Source organism: Cucurbita maxima, unplaced genomic scaffold, assembly GCF_002738345.1.
Source record: "Cucurbita maxima cultivar Rimu unplaced genomic scaffold, Cmax_1.0 Cma_Scf00045, whole genome shotgun sequence".
Classification (NCBI taxonomy): Eukaryota; Viridiplantae; Streptophyta; class Magnoliopsida; order Cucurbitales; family Cucurbitaceae; genus Cucurbita; species Cucurbita maxima.
Window position 1 is genome coordinate 1,275,346 of NW_019272061.1, and position 21,362 is coordinate 1,296,707.

General features: G+C 37.8%; 2 protein-coding genes across 2 annotated transcripts; both read right to left on the reverse strand.

The window, feature by feature from the left end:
- Positions 1–372: 372 nt before the first annotated feature.
- Positions 373–4,276, reverse strand: LOC111470482 (basic form of pathogenesis-related protein 1-like). Its single transcript, XM_023116035.1, has 2 exons — positions 4,208–4,276; positions 373–888 (listed from the first exon to the last, which is right to left on the reverse strand). Exons 1-2 carry the CDS (start codon positions 4,274–4,276, stop codon positions 373–375), a joined length of 585 nt encoding a protein of 194 aa, XP_022971803.1.
- Positions 4,277–16,189: 11,913 nt separating this feature from the next.
- LOC111470483 (basic form of pathogenesis-related protein 1-like) lies at positions 16,190–20,093 on the reverse strand. The gene is made up of 2 exons (XM_023116036.1): positions 20,025–20,093; positions 16,190–16,705 (listed from the first exon to the last, which is right to left on the reverse strand). Exons 1-2 carry the CDS (start codon positions 20,091–20,093, stop codon positions 16,190–16,192), a joined length of 585 nt encoding a protein of 194 aa, XP_022971804.1.
- Positions 20,094–21,362: the final 1,269 nt, after the last annotated feature.

Sequence of the window (21,362 nt, forward strand, 5' to 3'; positions counted from 1 at the left end):
AAGGTCTCCGAAGAAAGAAGTCGAGTCTCGATTAAAGGGAGTTTCTTTTAGAAATCCATCGACTTAAGGGGAGGCACTATGGTGTATTTTGTTCGAGGGAGGCTCTATGGTGTATTTTGTTCGAGGGGAGTCTCTATGATCATAGGTAATCTATAGGCTTCAAATGTGGCTCTATGTGGTGTACTTAATGAGAGGGGAGACTCTATGATCATGAGTTTATAAGTAAGGAAGTCAAAACACAGCAACAAGAGTTTATGCTCTAGACAATATAATACTATTGTAGACAATATCGTAGTTTTATTTCAATAAATAAATTCATGATTCTCTCACAAACTTTATTAATATTCATAAAAATTTTAAAACCAAATCTCTTCATACCACCCAAGAATCATAAGGCTTTTCCCCAATATAGTTGCCTGGAGGATCATAATTGCAAACAACAAACTGAGAATTAGCCTTGCAAGGCACTCTAGCACATCCAAGCCGCACCGAGCTCCGCCACACCATCTGAGTGTAGTGCCCACATTCACCACCCACGCATTTATTCGATGCATGATCATACAGCGGCTTCTCGTTCGCCCACAGCTTCACTGCATCCGCCCCGGTGAACTCAGGGTAGTAGCCCGCGGCTATGTTTTCCCCGTACGGCCCGGTTGAGTGAATCATGGCGCAGTCACCCTTTCTTTTTTCCGCATAGGCTTGAGCGTACGCGGCCACGGTGTTGCTCCATTGCATGGGCCCGACGCCGACCTCGGCTCGAGCTCGGTTGTGAAGCGCGAGGTAGTCACCGGGGGCGTTTTGAGCTTTGGTTAGGGCGAGGAGGAAAATGAAAGTGACCATGAAAGCGGCCATGATCCGAAGGGTTTGAGTCCACATAATTCCGATGAGAGATGAGATGAAGATTGAGAATGAGGGAATGATTTATATAGAGATGGAAAACTTAATATGGAATGTGATGGGTAAAACCATGAATTATGAACTAATTATGTCATGCTTGGGAATTCAAAGAGAATAAATTCATTCTCGCTTCCATGTTTAATTACGAGCTAGATTTTTGTTTGGATTAGCTTCAAATAAATGAAAATTTTCTAGATTTAGCTAGTTTATGATTTTTTTTTTAGGATTAATGAAACTTAATCCACCGGATTATGGTTAATCTTAAAAGATACATTTTTACTTGTAGGTATATATTTATTGTTTTATTTAGTTTCATAATTTTATTTATTTATTCTCCTCCAATTTTTTAAAATATGTATTAAAATTGAATTGGTTAATTAAATGTTCAAAAATAAATAAATAATGTTAATATTTTATTAAAATTTTGAGTAAACGAAATGAACTAATTTAACCTAAAATTTTTATAACCTATTTAGATTGGGTTTATTATATAAAAAGAATTTTAGATTAAAAATATTTACTACTAATTGAGTTGTGAATTTTTGTATTTCTTTTTCCTTTTTCTAAAAGTAACCGTAACTTAAAACATATAGTCATGGATGAAATAAAACCTTCTACCTCTCGAGTAATAGTATATTTTAATTACTATTGACTTATGTGCAGCAGAGCTAATTGCCGTCGTGGGTCTCCCGATTTCGATGCCGAAACATCGTGACTGGTTTTTCGCATCTCCGCCGCGGGCATTTATTCCCGTTGACTTCAAACAACATTTGACAGCTATTCTGGGAGCTATTCTCCGTGTGTAAAATTGTTAAGAGAATGATCATGAATCTATAAGCAAGGAATAATCTCACAGGACAACAAGCAGAAAGTACTTAATCTCAAACTAGACAGTATCATATCAGTGTAGAGATGGATGGTTCCTAAAACTTGGTAATTCTCCATTTATTTTTGCAGTATTGGTAAGAAAGCACTTAATATCATACCATTAGGAAGATATTGTCCACTTTGAGTTCACCTCAATGGACCCATGATCGTTCCCTAAATTCGCCGAGTTGGACTTTCATCCAACACTTCCCCTCGACTTCTTTTCTTTTTCTTTTTTCTTTTGGAGTTCTTTGTTCGACATTTGAGAATTCTATTGACATGGTTAAGTTTAGGGCGTGGCTCTGATACCATGTTAGACGAACACGACTCTCCACAATGGTATGATATTGTCCACTTTGAACATAAGCTCTCATCGCTTTGCTTTGCGCTTCCCAAAAGGCCTCACCCCGATGGAGATAGTATTTTCTGATTATGAACCCACGATCATTCCCTAAATTAGCTGAGGTGGGACATTCATCCAACAAAGATCATACCATTGTGGAGACGAGTGATTTCTAAATCTCGGTAATTCTCCATTTATTTATGCAATTTTGGATAGAAAAGAGGACAATATCGTACCATTGTGAAGATATGATTTCTAAAACTCGTTAATTTTCTCCATTTATTTTTGCAATTTTGGGTAGAAAAGTAGACAATATCATAAAATTGTAGAAATTCATGATTGCATTCATTCTCCATTTAGGGGAGAAAAGTATACAATATCATATTATTGTGGAGATTCCCCAATATACAAAGAAGAACCATAAGGCTTTTCCCCAATCTAGTTACTAGGAGGATCATAATTGCAAACAACAAACTGAGAATTAGCCTTGCAGGGCACTCTAGCACATCCAAGCTGCAACGAGCTCCTTCACACTATCTGAGTGTAGTGCCCACTGATGGTGCTAATATAACACATGCGGAAGCAATTTGGATCTTTGGCACTTTTAGAACATCAATTATAGTAAATAACTAGCATGTTCATAAGTATTAAAACTTAATGAATTTGAATACTAACCTTTTGTAGTTCAAATTCTTTTTTCCTCACGAACCGGTTTCGATCCACCACTAGTGTCTTCTCCACTATCCTCCGTCCTTAGAACAGAATTGTTGAATCCGGTGAGTGACTAAACTTGGGAGGGATTTAGCATATATGAAGAGAGACTCTACATATAGTTCAAGTAATCATACTATAGCCAAAGTGTTCTTAGTTTATTGGATTTAGATTAATGATCGTAAAGTTCACTTTATTCAATAACAATCTTTACTGAATAAACATCAGTAATAACTTTATTGAAAATAGAATATGTCTTTGTTTACAAACTATGAGTTTTAGGACATAAAACCCAACAAACACCCACTTGGACTAAAACTCCAGTGGGGTTTTATAACGTTGAGTAGAGAGAGACATAAATACAATAAACTAGGGCATCACATACTCATGCCTTTTCTCCCACTTGCCCTAGATTACATAACTCGTAGTCCTAGACTCACTAGGTGCCCTTCAAACACTTTAGCCGTGAGAGGCTTTGTAAATGGATCAGCAATGTTGTGCTCCGAAACTATCTGTGTGACGATCACATCTCCTCGTTGCACAATCTCCCTTATGAGATGATATTTGCGCTCAATATGTTTTCCTCGCTTATGGCTTCTTGGTTCTTTCGAATTTGCAACTGCTCCACTGTTATCACAATAAAGAGTGACGGGAAGATGCATATTTGGAACGACTTCCAAATCAGTTAAGAACTTTCTAAGCCATACAGATTCTTTCGCTGCTTAACAAGCAGCAACATACTCAGCCTCCATGGTGGAATCAGAAATGCAACCTTGCTTTATGCTTCGCCATATTATTGCTCCTTCGTTCAAAGTGAAGACAGATCCTGATGTCGATTTCCTCGAATCTACATCAGTCTAAAAATCTGAGTTAGTGTACCGTGTAAGGATCAGATCCTTAGCACCGTACATTAGCATATAGTCCCTCGTTCTCCTAAGATACTTGATTATATTCTTAACGGCAGTCCAATGAGCACGTCCTGGATTGGACTGATATCTGCTGACAATTCCCACAGCATAGCATATGTCAGGTTGGGTACATAGCATGGCATACATCAAACTACCGACTGCTGATGCATAGGGAATGTGTCTCATATCCTCAATTTCTTAAGGTGTCTTAGGACTTTGTTCCTTCAACAAATGAACTCCATGCCTGAAAGGTAATAATCCTTTCTTGGAGTTCTACATCTTATATCGAATCAACATTTTGTCGATATACGATGCCTGAGACAATGCTAGTGTTTTGTTCTTACGATTCCGAACAATTTGGATTCCAAGAACAAACTGAGCCTCTCCCAAATCTTTCATTTGGAATTGTGTCGCTAGCCAATGCTTAATGTCTGTCAGAAATTCCACATCATTCCCAATGAGTAGAATATCGTCAACGTACAACACTAGGAAAGCTAGTTGACAATCCTTTTATAAACACAAGGTTCGTCAACATTCTGTTTAAAGCCATAAGATTTGATCGCGGTATCAAACTTTATATTCCAGGATCGAGATGCTTGCTTCAACCCATAAATTGATCTTTTAAGCTTGCAAACCCTATGTTTGTGATCCTGTTCATGAACCCATTTGGTAGAGCCATATAGATACTCCCTTCAAGATTTCCGTTTAGAAAACTGTCTTATCATCCATTTGCCAAATTTCATAATCATAAAATGTGGCAATAGACAAGAGTATTCTAATCGATTTAAGCATAGCAACAGGAGAGAAGGTTTCTTCATAGTCCACCCCCTCTCTTTGGGTATAACCCTTTTCTACAAGACGAGCTTTAAAGGTTTGTACCTTACCGGTTTGGTCTCGTTTCCTCTTATAGATCCATTTGCAACTAATAGGTTTTACCCCATCTTGTTGATCTATAAGTTCCCAGACTTAATTGAAGTACATTGACTCCATTTCAAGATTCATGGCTTTGATCCACTGATCTCTATCTTCATCATTCATTGCCTGTTTATAGGTCAATGCATCCTCAACGCCATCATCAGGTATGATGACTTGAGTTTCTGCGAAACCCAAGTAACGATCAGGTTGAGTTATAACCCTCCCACTACGTCGAGGCATTGTCAACTCTTGAGAAGGATGGGATTGACCAGAAGTGTCATCTCCATCAACAACTGTTGTTGAAGGACCAGCTTGATCAACAACTGTTGTTGTATTATCAGTAGCTTCTTTAGAAATCTCACTTAATATTAGTTTGCTGCAAGGTTGATGATTTCTTACGTGGTCTTCCTCTAAGAATGTAGCGTTTGTTGATACAAACACTCTATTTTCTTGAAGGTCATAAAACAAACCACCTTTCGTCTCTTTGGGGTATCCTACGAATAGACATAATTTTGAACGAAGTTCTAATTTCTTGAGGTTTTGCAACAACACATGTGCTGGACATCCCCAAATTCTGAAGTGACGTAAATTACCTTAAAGCCATTTCCATAACTCATAAGGTGTTTCTAAAACACTCTTAGTAGGAACCATGTTCAAAATGTATGTGGCAATCTCCACTGCATATCCCCAAAACGGATCGGGTAATTAAGCGAAACTCATCATAGACCGTACCATGTCTAAAAAAGTTTTATTTCTCCTTTCTGATGCATCATTTTGTTCAGGCATACCAGGGGCTGAGAGTTGAGACTTTATTCCATGTTCTATCATATAGTCCTGAAATCTTAAGTCCATGTACTCCCCTCCTCGATCTAATCGAAGTATTTTAATAGTTTTACCTAATAGATTCTCAACCTCAGTCTTATACTCTCTGAATTTTTAAAGTGCTTCGAACTTGTGACACATTAGGTAAAGATAGTCATACCTTGAATAATCATCAATAAAACTGATGAAATATTCATATCTTCCTCGTGCTTTGACATTCATTGGACCACAGAGATTTGTATGCATGAGTTCTAAGGTTTCTTTGGCTCTATAACCTTTTTCGGAAAACGATCGTTTAGTCATTTTACCCTCAAGAGAAGACTCACATGGAGGTAAAGAGTTGTCTTCTAACTTATATAAAAGTCCTCTTTTAACCGATCTCACAATCCTATTGAGATTAATGTGGCCTAGTCTTAAATGCCAAAGGTAGGTATCAGGAGAAATCTTTTGTCGTTTATTTTGAGTTTCAACTATTTTAAACATCTCGGTATTTAAAATAGCTTTTGTTATGCTCAGTTTTGACATATATAAGTTGTTTTCTAGTTTTGCAGAACAAATATGAATGCCTCTTTTGCAAATGAACATTTCATTGATTTCAAAAGATACTTTATACAATTGTTTTAATAAACAAGAGATAGATATTAGATTTCTTTTCATTCTTGGAACAAAAAATACATTATCTAATATAATGAATCTATCTCCAAAAAATAACTTTAAATTTCCTACTGATCTTGCTGAGACAACCTCTCCTGTTCCAACCATGAGTGTTATCTCGCCGTCTGCAAGCATTCTCCAGGAGCTAGTTTCCTGGTAAAAAGAACAAATATGATTAGTGGCCCCTGAATCTAGTATCCAAGTTGAGTTATCATACTCTACTAAACATATTTCTACAACGAGTAAATCATATTTACCTTGTTGTGTCTTTTTAGCTTTCTTCTCTACAAGGTATTTTGGGCAGTTTCTCTTCCAGTGCTCATTTTCGTTGCAATGGAAACATTTTCCTTTATCTGCCTTTTGAGCCTTGTATTTGCGGTTAGTAGGAATCTTATTTTTCCCTTTACCATTCTTCTTCATCAAAACACTTTTAGAAGTGGAAGGTTCAAACTTATTTTTGGAGGATGATACTCATTGTAATTTCTTGAAGATAGCAACATTTGCTTCTCCTGTACGTCCCTTGTTCGTTAAGAGGGACTGATAAGTCTGTAGCTCATTGAGAAGAGCAGTCAAGTTATATTCTATTTTGTTCATCACCACATTTGTGCGGAAAGCTCTTCGGAAGAGACTCCATGATAAAACTGACTTGACTCTTCTCATCAATGACAGCTTCATTTTCTTCTGCCACATTGAAATGGACCATCATGTCCAGGACATGTTCTCTAACTGAGGTCCATTCTTTCATACGACAGTTGTAAATGTATTTTATGGCTTCATGTCGAGTGGAGAAGGACGGTTGTCCAAACATCCCTTTTAGAGATTCCATAATCTCTTTAGCAGTACCCATAACATCGTGTTTCTTAGCCAAAACATCAGATATACTGGCTAGAATGTACACTCGGGCTTTGTCATTTGCCTTTATCCATCTGTCATACGCATCCCGAACTGTTCGGTTTACATTTGAGCTGGGTTTTGGAGGACATTCCTCAGTTAAAACAAACCTTAAATCATCAAGTACCAGTATTGTGTTCAGGTTTGATTTCTCAAAAGCGAGTAATTGTACTATTGAGTTTGTCATGCTGAGATATATAGAAAATTCTATTAGTGATTTGACTTAATGCTGTTTAATCCAATCAGTTTTAGCAAATGTAATAATGTACCAAAAAAAAATTATTAATTTGCAACGATACTTTAGTAAGTTAGAGCAACTGCTACCGAGGGGCAGTCAATCACTCGTTCACCAAACGAAGACATTCTTGACTTAAACACTAACTCTTAGTAATTCTTCGCAAGTGTGACCCACCAATTTCAGGCCTCATAGATCGGTCCCAACAATGCTATTGAATGAAAAAGCCAAAGTTGGGAATGGCCCTAAGAAATAGTATCCATTTTTGGAGTTTGCGTTGTTTCGACTCCCATGTTACGACCCTCCGAATGGGTAGTTGCTGTAGGGCAACATGCAGGCGGAACATGAGAATCTCACGGTGCAACCTAGTGGTGGAGACCATAGGACGTGTTGATATACTTCCTTCTTCCACTTACTATAAGTACTTTCTCTATTCACCTTGTTATTGACTCATGCAAATACCTTCCGAATGGAGGACGCTCCCAGGGCGACACGAGGCCGAGCATGAATCTCACGGTGTGAATTTTTCAGAGAGCGTGAAAAGGAAAACGATGTATCTCATATACTTTTTTCCTCCCACTAAGTATTTTAAACGGTTGGGTATACTCATTACTTAGGTATATTTCGGCTAATTAAATATAACCTAAGTCTAGGTAATTTTTCCAGAACTTACATCACTCAAGCATGCTCATAAAACTGGGTTAACTAAGCTCAAGTATTGGTCCGATCTCCCACTAAGTAGTAGGTGTTCCGTAAACCGTCAACATAAGTACCTCCAGCCTTAGTCAAGATCTTGCCAGGTGAGCTTTCTTGTAAGCAAAATTTTACAAGACATCGACCTATTTTAACTATTAAAATTGATTGTGCTTGGTTCTTAACCTTAAGCGAGCATGCACTTATATTCATTATAGATTTTAACGTCTATCTCGTTTTATGACGTTGAAAATAACCTATAACATGCATCTAACATGCTTTATATAACAATTATATAATCATCACATACTCTTGCCTTTTCTCCCACTTGCCCTAGATTACATAACTCGTAGTCCTAGACTCACTAGGTGCCCTTCAAACACTTTAGCCGTGAGAGGCTTTGTAAATGGATCAACAATGTTGTGCTCCAAAACTATCTGTGTGACGATCACATCTCCTCATTGCCCAATCTCCCTTAAGAGATGATATTTGCGCTCAATATGTTTTCCTCGCTTATGGCTTCTTGGTTCTTTCGAATTTGCAGCTGCTCCACTGTTATCACAATAAAGAGTGACGGGAAGATGCATATTTGGAACGACTTCCAAATCAGTTAAGAACTTTCTAAGCCATACAGATTCTTTCGCTGCTTAACAAGCAGCAACATACTCAGCCTCCATTGTGGAATCAGAAATGCAACCTTGCTTTATGCTTCGCCATATTATTGCTCCTTCGTTCAAAGTGAAGACAGATCCTGATGTCGATTTCCTCGAATCTACATCAGTCTAAAAATCTGAGTTAGTGTATCGTGTAAGGATCAGATCCTTAGCACCGTACATTAGCATATAGTCCCTCGTTCTCCTAAGATACTTGATTATATTCTTAACGGCAGTCCAATGAGCACGTCCTGGATTGGACTGATATCTGCTGACAATTTCCACAGCATAGCATATGTCAGGTTGGGTACGTAGCATGGCATACATCAAACTACCGACTGCTGATGCATAGGGAATGTGTCTCATATTCTCAATTTCTTAAGGTGTCTTAGGACTTTGTTCCTTCAACAAATGAACTCCATGCCTGAAAGGTAATAATCCTTTCTTGGAGTTCTACATCTTATATCGAATCAACATTTTGTCGATATACGATGCCTGAGACAATGCTAGTGTTTTGTTCTTACGATTCCGAACAATTTGGATTCCAAGAACAAACTGAGCCTCTCCCAAATCTTTCATTTGGAATTGTTTTGCTAGCCAATGCTTAATGTCAGTCAGAAGTCCCACATCATTCCCAATGAGTAGAATATCGTCAACGTACAACACTAGGAAAGCTAGTTGACAATCCTTTTATAAACACAAGGTTCGTTAACATTCTGTTTAAAGCCATAAGATTTGATCGCGGTATCAAACTTTATATTCCAGGATCGAGATGCTTGCTTCAACCCATAAATGGATCTTTTAAGCTTGCAAACCCTATGTTTGTGATCCTGTTCAATGAACCCATTTGGTAGAGCCATATAGATACTCTCATCAAGATTTCCGTTCAGAAAGACTGTCTTATCATCCATTTGCCAAATTTCATAATCATAAAATGTGGCAATAGACAAGAGTATTCTAATCAATTTAAGCATAGCAACAGGAGAGAAGGTTTCTTCATAGTCCACCCCCTCTCTTTGGGTATAACCCTTTTCTACAAGACGAGCTTTAAAGGTTTGTACCTTACCGGTTTGGTCTCGTTTCCTCTTATAGATCCATTTGCAACTAATAGGTTTTACCCCATCTGGTTGATCTACAAGTTCCCAGACTGAATTGAAGTACATTGACTCCATTTCAAGATTCATGGCTTTGATCCACTGATCTCTATCCTCATCATTCATTGCCTGTTTATAGGCCAATGCATCCTCAACGCCATCATCAGGTATGATGACTTGAGTTTCTGCGAAACCCAAGTAACGATCAGGTTGAGTTATAACCCTCCCACTACGTCGAGGCATTGTCAACTCTTGAGAAGGATGGGATTGACCAGAAGTGTCATCTCCATCAACAACTCTTGTTCAAGGACCAGCTTGATCAACAACTGTTGTTGTATTATCAGTAGCTTCTTTAGAAATCTCACTTAATATTAGTTTGCTGCAAGGTTGATGATTTCTTACGTGGTCTTCCTCTAAGAATGTAGCGTTTGTTGATACAAACATTCTATTTTTTTGAAGGTCATAAAACAAACCACCTTTCGTCTCTTTGGGGTATCCTACGAATAGACATAATTTTGAACGAAGTTCTAATTTCTTGAGGTTTTGCAACAACACATGTGCTGGACATCCCCAAATTCTGAAGTGACGTAAATTACCTTTACGCCATTTCCATAACTCATAAAGTGTTTCTAAAACCCTCTTAGTAGGAACCATGTTCAAAATGTATGTGGCAGTCTCCACTGCATATTCCCAAAACGGATCGGGTAATTGAGCGAAACTCATCATAGACCGTACCATGTCTAAAAAAGTTTTATTTCTCCTTTCTGATACATAATTTTGTTCAGGCATACCAGGGGCTGAGAGTTGGGACTTTATTCCATGTTCTATGATATAGTCCTGAAATCTTAAGTCCATGTACTCTCCTCCTCGATCTAATCGAAGTATTTTAATAGTTTTACCTAATAGATTCTCAACCTCAGTCTTATACTCTCTGAATTTTTAAAGAGCTTCGAGCTTGTGACACATTAGGTAAAGATAGTCATACCTTGAATAATCATCAATAAAACTGATGAAATATTCATATCCTCCTCGTGCTTTGACATTCATTGGACCACAGAGATTTGTATGCATGAGTTCTAAGGTTTCTTTGGCTCTATAACCTTTTTCCAAAAACGATCGTTTAGTCATTTTACCCTCAAGACAAGACTCACATGGAGGTAAAGAGTTGTCTTCTAACTTATTTAGAAGTCCTCTTTTAACCGATCTCTCAATCCTATTGAGATTAATGTGGCCTAGTCTTAAATGCCAAAGGTAGGTATTAGGAGAAATCTTTTGTCGTTTATTTTAAGTTTCAACTATTTTAAACATCTCGGTATTTAAAATAGCTTTTGTTATGCTCAGTTTTGACATATATGAGTTGTTTTCTAGTTTTGCAGAACAAATATGAATGCCTCTTTTGCAAATGAACATTTCATTGATTTCAAAAGATACTTTATACAATTGTTTTAATAAACAAGAGATAGATATTAGATTTCTTTTCATTCTTGGAATAAAAAATACATTATCTAATATAATGAATCTATCTCCAAAAAATAACTTTAAATTTCCTACTGATCTTGCTGAGACAACCTCTCCTGTTCCAACCATGAGTGTTATCTCGCCGTCCGCAAGCATTCTCCAGGAGCTAGTTTCCTGGTAAAAAGAACAAATATGATTAGTGGCCCCTGAATCTAGTATCCAAGTTGAGTTATCATACTCTACTAAACATATTTCTACAACGAGTAAATCATATTTACCTTGTTGTGTCTTTTTAGCTTTCTTCTCTACAAGGTATTTTGGGCAGTTTCTCTTCCAGTGCTCATTTTCGCTGCAATGGAAACATTTTCCTTCATCTGCCTTTTGAGCCTTGTATTTGCGGTTAGTAGGAATCTTATTTTTCCCTTTACCCTTCTTCTTCATCAAAACACTTTTAGAAGTTGAAGGTTCAAACTTATTTTTGGAGGATGATAATCATTGTAATTTCTTGAAGATAGCAACATTTGCTTCTCCTGTACGTCCCTTGTTCGTTAAGAGGGACTGATAAGTCTGTAGCTCATTGAGAAGAGCAGTCAAGTTATATTCTATTTTGTTCATCACCACATTTGTGCGGAAAGCTCTTCGGAAGAGACTCCATGATAAAACTGACTTGACTCTTCTCATCAATGACAGCTTCATTTTCTTCTGCCACATTGAAATGGACCATCATGTCCAGGACATGTTCTCTAACTGTGGTCCATTCATTCATACGACAGTTGTAAATGTATTTTATGGCTTCATGTCGAGTGGAGAAGGACAGTTGTCCAAACATCCCTTTTAGAGATTCCATAATCTCTTTAGCAGTACCCATAACATCGTGTTTCTTAGCCAAAACATCAGATATACTGGCTAGAATGTACACTCGGGCTTTGTCATTTGCCTTTATCCATCTGTCATACGCATCCCGTACTGTTCGGTTTGCATTTGAGCTGGGTTTTGGAGGACATTCCTCAGTTAAAACAAACCTTAAATCATAAATTACCAGTATTGTGTTTAGGTTTGATTTCTCAAAAGCGAGTAATTGTACTATTGAGTTTGTCATGCTGAGATATAAAGAAAATTCTATTAGTGATTTGACTTAATGCTGTTTAATCCAATCAGTTTTAGCAAATGTAATAATGTACCAAAAAAAAATTATTAATTTGCAACGATACTTTAGTGAGTTAGAGCAACTGCTACCGAGGGGCAGTCAATCACTCATTCACCAAACGAAGACATTCTTGACTTAAACACTGACTCTTAGTAATTCTTCGCAAGTGTGACCCACCAATTTCAGGCCTCATAGATCGGTCCCAACAATGCTATTGAATGAAAAAGCCAAAGTTGGGAATGGCCCTAAGAAATAGTATCCATTTCTGGAGTTTGCGTTGTTTCGACTCCCATGTTACGACCCTCCGAATGGGTAGTTGCTCTAGGGCAACATGCAGGCGGAACATGAGAATCTCACGGTGCAACCTAGTGGTGGAGACCATAGGACGTGTTGATATACTTCCTTCTTCCACTTACTATAAGTACTTTCTCTATTCACCTTGTTATTGACTCATGCAAATACCTTCCGAATGGAGGACGCTCCCAGGGCGACACGAGGCCGAGCATGAATCTCACGGTGTGAATTTTTCAGAGAGCGTGAAAAGGAAAACGATGTATCTCATATACTTTTTTCCTCCCACTAAGTATTTTAAACGGTTGGGTATACTCATTACTTAGGTATATTTCGGCTAATTAAATATAACCTAAGTCTAGGTAATTTTTCCAGAACTTACATCACTCAAGCATGCTCATAAAACTGGGCTAACTAAGCTCAAGTATTGGTCCGATCTCCCACTAAGTAGTAGGTGTTCCGTAAACCGTCAACTTAAGTACCTCCAGCCTTAGTCAAGATCGTGCCAGGTGAGCTTTCTTGTAAGCAAAATTTTACAAGACATCGACCTATTTTAACTATTAAAATTGATTGTGCTTGGTTCTTAACCTTAAGCGAGCATGCACTTATTTTCATTATAGATTTTAACGTCTATCTCGTTTTATGACGTTGAAAATAACCTATAACATGCATCTAACATGCTTTATATAACAATTATATAATCATCACATACTCTTGCCTTTTCTCCCACTTGCCCTAGATTACATAACTCGTAGTCCTAGACTCACTAGGTGCCCTTCAAACACTTTAGCCGTGAGAGGCTTTGTAAATGGATCAGCAATGTTGTGCTCCGAAGCTATCTGTGTGATGATCACATCTCCTCGTTGCACAATCTCCCTTATGAGATGATATTTGCGCTCAATATGTTTTCTTCGGTTATGGCTTCTTGGTTCTTTCAAATTTGCAACTGCTCCACTGTTATCACAATAAAGAGTGATGGGAAGATGCATATTTGGAACGACTTCCAAATCAGTTAAGAACTTTATAAGCCATACAGATTCTTTCGCTGCTTCACAAGCAGCAACATACTCAGCCTCCATGGTAGAATTAGCGATGCAACCTTACTTTATGCTTCTCCATATTATTGCTCCTCCGTTCAGAGTGAGACAAATCCTGATGTCGATTTCCTCGAATCTACATCGGTCTGAAAATCTGAGTCAGTGTACCTTGTAAGGATCAGATCCTTAGCACTGTACATTAGCATATAGTCTCTCGTTCTCCTAAGAAACTTGAGGATATTCTTAACGGCATTCCAATGAACGCGTCCCGGATTGGACTGATATCTACTGACAATTCCCACAGCATAGCATATGTCAGGTCGGGTACATAGTATGGCATACATCAGACTACCGACTGCTGATGCATAGGGAATGTGTCTCATATCCTTAATTTCTTGAGGTGTCTTATGACTTTGTTCCTTCGACAAATAAACTCCATGCCGGAAAGGTAAAAATCCTTTCTTGGAGTCCTACATTTTATATCGAATCAACATTTTGTCGTATACGATGCCTAAGACAATGCTAGTGTTTTGTTCTTGCGATTATGAACAATTTGGATTCCAAGAACAAACTGAGCCTCTCCCAAATCTTTCATTTGGAATTGTGTCGCTAGCCAATGCTTAATGTCAGTCAGAAATCCCACATCATTCCCAATGAGTAGAATATCGTCAACGTATAACACTAAGAAAGCTACTATAGAGTTGACTATCCTTTATAAACACAAGGTTCGTCAACATTCTGTTTCGAGCCATAAGATTTGATCGCGGTATCAAACTTTATATTCCAGGATCGAGATGCTTGCTTCAACCCATAAATGGATCTTTTAAGCTTGCAAACCCTATGCTTGTGATCTTGTTTAATGAACCCATCTGGTTGAGCAATATAGATACTCTCTTCAAGATTGCCCTTTAGAAAGGCTATCTTGACATCCATTTGCCAAATTTCATAATCATAAAATGTGGCAATAGACAAGAGTATTCTAATCGATTTAAGCATAGCAACAGGAGAGAAGGTTTCTTCATAGTCCACCCCCTCTCTTTGGGTATAACCCTTTTCTACAAGACGAGCTTTAAAGGTTTGTACCTTACCGGTTTGGTCTCGTTTCCTCTTATAGATCCATTTGCAACCAATAGGTTTTACCCCATCTGGTTGATCTACAAGTTCCCAGACTGAATTGAAGTACATTGACTCCATTTCAAGATTCATGGCTTTGATCCACAGATCTCTATCTTCATCATTCATTGCCTGTTTATAGGTCAATGGATCCTCAACGCCATCATCAGGTATGATGAATTGAGTTTCTGTATCCTTGTTGAGGGTTGTCTCCGAGATCGAACGTTCTAATGCTTGAAATAGATAATTCTTTGCTTTGAAATCTTTCAATTTATGATCATCAATGTGCTTCTTCTTGGTATCTGTTAAAACAATGTGTCATATTGGTGCAGGAATCACATTCTCCACCAAACCCAGTACTAAAGAAGTTTTCCATGAGCATTGCCCAATGATCACAGTACCTATCAAATTTCAGTATTTCAGTATTTCGATAAAAGGGAATTTCAGTAATTCAACAAAAACAGGCATTTCTTTGATTTTACCATTTTGATTATTTATTATTATTGTTTTTTTTCCCACGAAGCCGAGAAAAAGACGAATGGAGTGCCAATAAGTAAAGTAAGAAAAAAAATGGTCGCCTTTTGAGCGTCGGGTGTCCTTTAGTCACTCCGGCCCCGTTGGTCTCCATATTCAGAGCTGGTAAACGGCGATAGGTTGTGGCAGTGAGTCTTCGTCTCCTGTGTGGGTATCATACTGCAGCGGAGTTAATCGCCGTCGTCGTGGTTCTCTCGATTTGGAGGCTGAAAACACCTTAAACTGGTTTTCCGCATCTCCGCCGAGGGCATTTCTTCCGGGTGACTTGGAACAACAATTGGCTGGTGGCTGATGCTCTCAGTGTTGAAGACTGTTCGGAAATGATCATAGATTTATAACTAAAGAATACATTTTCATTAACATGACTTCTTGTGGGAGCTCGAAGCAAACCCATGATATTATGTTCAAAGTTGACAAATATCATATAACATTATAGAGATTCGTGATTAGTTACATGGTATCAAACTATGAACTTAACTTAGGTATGTCGAACGAAAAAGTTGTAAGCCTAAAAATCGTAGTTAAAAGTGTCGAACAAATTTCGTATTTTGTTCAAGGTCTCCGAAGAAAGAAGTCGAGTCTCGATTAAAGGGAGTTTCTTTTAGAAATCCATCGACTTAAGGGGAGGCACTATGGTGTATTTTGTTCGAGGGAGGCTCTATGGTGTATTTTGTTCGAGGGGAGTCTCTATGATCATAGGTAATCTATAGGCTTCAAATGTGGCTCTATGTGGTGTACTTAATGAGAGGGGAGACTCTATGATCATGAGTTTATAAGTAAGGAAGTCAAAACACAGCAACAAGAGTTTATGCTCTAGACAATATAATACTATTGTAGACAATATCGTAGTTTTATTTCAATAAATAAATTCATGATTCTCTCACAAACTTTATTAATATTCATAAAAATTTTAAAACCAAATCTCTTCATACCACCCAAGAATCATAAGGCTTTTCCCCAATATAGTTGCCTGGAGGATCATAATTGCAAACAACAAACTGAGAATTAGCCTTGCAAGGCACTCTAGCACATCCAAGCCGCACCGAGCTCCGCCACACCATCTGAGTGTAGTGCCCACATTCACCACCCACGCATTTATTCGATGCATGATCATACAGCGGCTTCTCGTTCGCCCACAGCTTCACTGCATCCGCCCCGGTGAACTCAGGGTAGTAGCCCGCGGCTATGTTTTCCCCGTACGGCCCGGTTGAGTGAATCATGGCGCAGTCACCCTTTCTTTTTTCCGCATAGGCTTGAGCGTACGCGGCCACGGTGTTGCTCCATTGCATGGGCCCGACGCCGACCTCGGCTCGAGCTCGGTTGTGAAGCGCGAGGTAGTCACCGGGGGCGTTTTGAGCTTTGGTTAGGGCGAGGAGGAAAATGAAAGTGACCATGAAAGCGGCCATGATCCGAAGGGTTTGAGTCCACATAATTCCGATGAGAGATGAGATGAAGATTGAGAATGAGGGAATGATTTATATAGAGATGGAAAACTTAATATGGAATGTGATGGGTAAAACCATGAATTATGAACTAATTATGTCATGCTTGGGAATTCAAAGAGAATAAATTCATTCTCGCTTCCATGTTTAATTACGAGCTAGATTTTTGTTTGGATTAGCTTCAAATAAATGAAAATTTTCTAGATTTAGCTAGTTTATGATTTTTTTTTTAGGATTAATGAAACTTAATCCACCCGATTATGGTTAATCTTAAAAGATACATTTTTACTTGTAGGTATATATTTATTGTTTTATTTAGTTTCATAATTTTATTTATTTATTCTCCTCCAATTTTTTAAAATATGTATTAAAATTGAATTGGTTAATTAAATTTTCAAAAATAAATAAATAATGTTAATATTTTATTAAAATTTTGAGTAAACGAAATGAACTAATTTAACCTAAAATTTTTATAACCTATTTAGATTGGGTTTATTATATAAAAAGAATTTTAGATTAAAAATATTTACTACTAATTGAGTTGTGAATTTTTGTATTTCTTTTTCCTTTTTCTAAAAGTAACCGTAACTTAAAACATATAGTCATGGATGAAATAAAACCTTCTACCTCTCGAGTAATAGTATATTTTAATTACTATTGACTTATGTGCAGCAGAGCTAATTGCCGTCGTGGGTCTCCCGATTTCGATGCCGAAACATCGTGACTGGTTTTTCGCATCTCCGCCGCGGGCATTTATTCCCGTTGACTTCAAACAACATTTGACAGCTATTCTGGGAGCTATTCTCCGTGTGTAAAATTGTTAAGAGAATGATCATGAATCTATAAGCAAGGAATAATCTCACAGGACAACAAGCAGAAAGTACTTAATCTCAAACTAGACAGTATCATATCAGTGTAGAGATGGATGGTTCCTAAAACTTGGTAATTCTCCATTTATTTTTGCAGTATTGGTAAGAAAGCACTTAATATCATACCATTAGGAAGATATTGTCCACTTTGAGTTCACCTCAATGGACCCATGATCGTTCCCTAAATTCGCCGAGTTGGACTTTCATCCAACACTTCCCCTCGACTTCTTTTCTTTTTCTTTTTTCTTTTGGAGTTCTTTGTTCGACATTTGAGAATTCTATTGACATGGTTAAGTTTAGGGCGTGGCTCTGATACCATGTTAGACGAACACGACTCTCCACAATGGTATGATATTGTCCACTTTGAACATAAGCTCTCATCGCTTTGCTTTGCGCTTCCCAAAAGGCCTCACCCCGATGGAGATAGTATTTTCTGATTATGAACCCACGATCATTCCCTAAATTAGCTGAGGTGGGACATTCATCCAACAAAGATCATACCATTGTGGAGACGAGTGATTTCTAAATCTCGGTAATTCTCCATTTATTTATGCAATTTTGGATAGAAAAGAGGACAATATCGTACCATTGTGAAGATATGATTTCTAAAACTCGTTAATTTTCTCCATTTATTTTTGCAATTTTGGGTAGAAAAGTAGACAATATCATAAAATTGTAGAAATTCATGATTGCATTCATTCTCCATTTAGGGGAGAAAAGTATACAATATCATATTATTGTGGAGATTCCCCAATATACAAAGAAGAACCATAAGGCTTTTCCCCAATCTAGTTACTAGGAGGATCATAATTGCAAACAACAAACTGAGAATTAGCCTTGCAGGGCACTCTAGCACATCCAAGCTGCAACGAGCTCCTTCACACTATCTGAGTGTAGTGCCCACTGATGGTGCTAATATAACACATGCGGAAGCAATTTGGATCTTTGGCACTTTTAGAACATCAATTATAGTAAATAACTAGCATGTTCATAAGTATTAAAACTTAATGAATTTGAATACTAACCTTTTGTAGTTCAAATTCTTTTTTCCTCACGAACCGGTTTCGATCCACCACTAGTGTCTTCTCCACTATCCTCCGTCCTTAGAACAGAATTGTTGAATCCGGTGAGTGACTAAACTTGGGAGGGATTTAGCATATATGAAGAGAGACTCTACATATAGTTCAAGTAATCATACTATAGCCAAAGTGTTCTTAGTTTATTGGATTTAGATTAATGATCGTAAAGTTCACTTTATTCAACAACAATCTTTACTGAATAAACATCAGTAATAACTTTATTGAAAATAGAATATGTCTTTGTTTACAAACTATGAGTTTTAGGACATAAAACCCAACAAACACCCACTTGGACTAAAACTCCAGTGGGGTTTTATAACGTTGAGTAGAGAGAGACATAAATACAATAAACTAGGACATCACATACTCATGCCTTTTCTCCCACTTGCCCTAGATTACATAACTCGTAGTCCTAGACTCACTAGGTGCCCTTTAAACACTTTAGCCGTGAGAGGCTTTGTAAATGGATCAGCAATGTTGTGCTCCGAAACTATCTGTGTGACGATCACATCTCCTCGTTGCACAATCTCCCTTATGAGATGATATTTGTGCTCAATATGTTTTCCTCACTTATGGCTTCTTTGTTCTTTCAAATTTTCAACTGCTCCAATGTTGTCACAATAAAGAGTGACGGGAAGATGCATATTTGGAACGACTTCCAAATCAGTTAAGAACTTTCTAAGCCATACAGATTCTTTCGCTGCTTAACAAGCAGCAACATACTCAGCCTCCATGGTGGAATCAGAAATGCAACCTTGCTTTATGCTTCGCCATATTATTGCTCCTTCGTTCAAAGTGAAGACAGATCCTGATGTCGATTTCCTCAAATCTACATGAGTCTAAAAATCTGAGTTAGTGTACCGTGAAAGGATTAGATCCTTAGCACCGTACATTAGCATATAGTCCCTCGTTCTCCTAAGATACTTGATTATATTCTTAACGGCAATCCAATGAGCACGTCCTGGATTGGACTGATATCTGCTGACAATTCCCACAGCATAGCATATGTCAGGTTGGGTACATAGCATGGCATACATCAAACTACCGACTGCTGATGCATAGGGAATGTGTCTCATATTCTCAATTTCTTAAGGTGTCTTAGGACTTTGTTCCTTCAACAAATGAACTCCATGCCTGAAAGGTAATAATCCTTTCTTGGAGTTCTACATCTTATATCGAATCAACATTTTGTCGATATACGATGCCTGAGACAATGCTAGTGTTTTGTTCTTACGATTCCGAACAATTTGGATTCCAAGAACAAACTGAGCCTCTCCCAAATCTTTCATTTGGAATTGTGTTGCTAGCCAATGCTTAATGTCAGTCAGAAGTCCCACATCATTCCTAATGAGTAGAATATCGTCAACGTACAACACTAGGAAAGCTAGTTGACAATCCTTTTATAAACACAAGGTTCGTCAACATTCTGTTTAAAGCCATAAGATTTGATCGCGGTATCAAACTTTATATTCCAGGATCGAGATGCTTGCTTCAACCCATAAATGGATCTTTTAAGCTTGCAAACCCTATGTTTGTGATCCTGTTCAATGAACCCATTTGGTAGAGCCATATAGATACTCTCATCAAGATTTCCGTTTAGAAAGACTGTCTTATCATCCATTTGCCAAATTTCATAATCATAAAATGTGGCAATAGACAAGAGTATTCTAATCAATTTAAGCATAGCAACAGGAGAGAAGGTTTCTTCATAGTCCACCCCCTCTCTTTGGGTATAACCCTTTTCTACAAGACGAGCTTTAAAGGTTTGTACCTTACCGGTTTGGTCTCGTTTCCTCTTATAGATCCATTTGCAACTAATAGGTTTTACCCCATCTGGTTGATCTACAAGTTCCCAGACTGAATTGAAGTACATTGACTCCATTTCAAGATTCATGGCTTTGATCCACTGATCTCTATCCTCATCATTCATTGCCTGTTTATAGGCCAATGCATCCTCAACGCCATCATCAGGTATGATGAATTGAGTTTATGCGAAACCCAAGTAACGATCAGGTTGAGTTATAACCCTCCCACTACGTCGAGGCATTGTCAACTCTTGAGAAGGATGGGATTGACCAGAAGTGTCATCTCCATCAACAACTCTTGTTCAAGGACCAGCTTGATCAACAACTGTTGTTGTATTATCAGTAGCTTCTTTAGAAATCTCACTTAATATTAGTTTGCTGCAAGGTTGATGATTTCTTACGTGGTCTTCCTCTAAGAATGTAGCGTTTGTTGATACAAACACTCTATTTTCTTGAAGGTCATAAAACAAACCACCTTTCGTCTCTTTGGGGTATCCTACGAATAGACATAATTTTGAACGAAGTTCTAATTTCTTGAGGTTTTGCAACAACACATGTGCTGGACATCCCCAAATTCTGAAGTGACGTAAATTACCTTTACGCCATTTCCATAACTCATAAAGTGATTCTAAAACCCTCTTAGTAGGAACCATGTTCAAAATGTATGTGGCAGTCTCCACTGCATATCCCCAAAACGGATCGGGTAATTGAGCGAAACTCATCATAGACCGTACCATGTCTAAAAAAGTTTTATTTCTCCTTTCTGATACATCATTTTGTTCAGGCATACCAGGGGCTGAGAGTTGGGACTTTATTCCATGTTCTATCATATAGTCCTGAAATCTTAAGTCCATGTACTCTCCTCCTCGATCTAATCGAAGTATTTTAATAGTTTTACCTAATA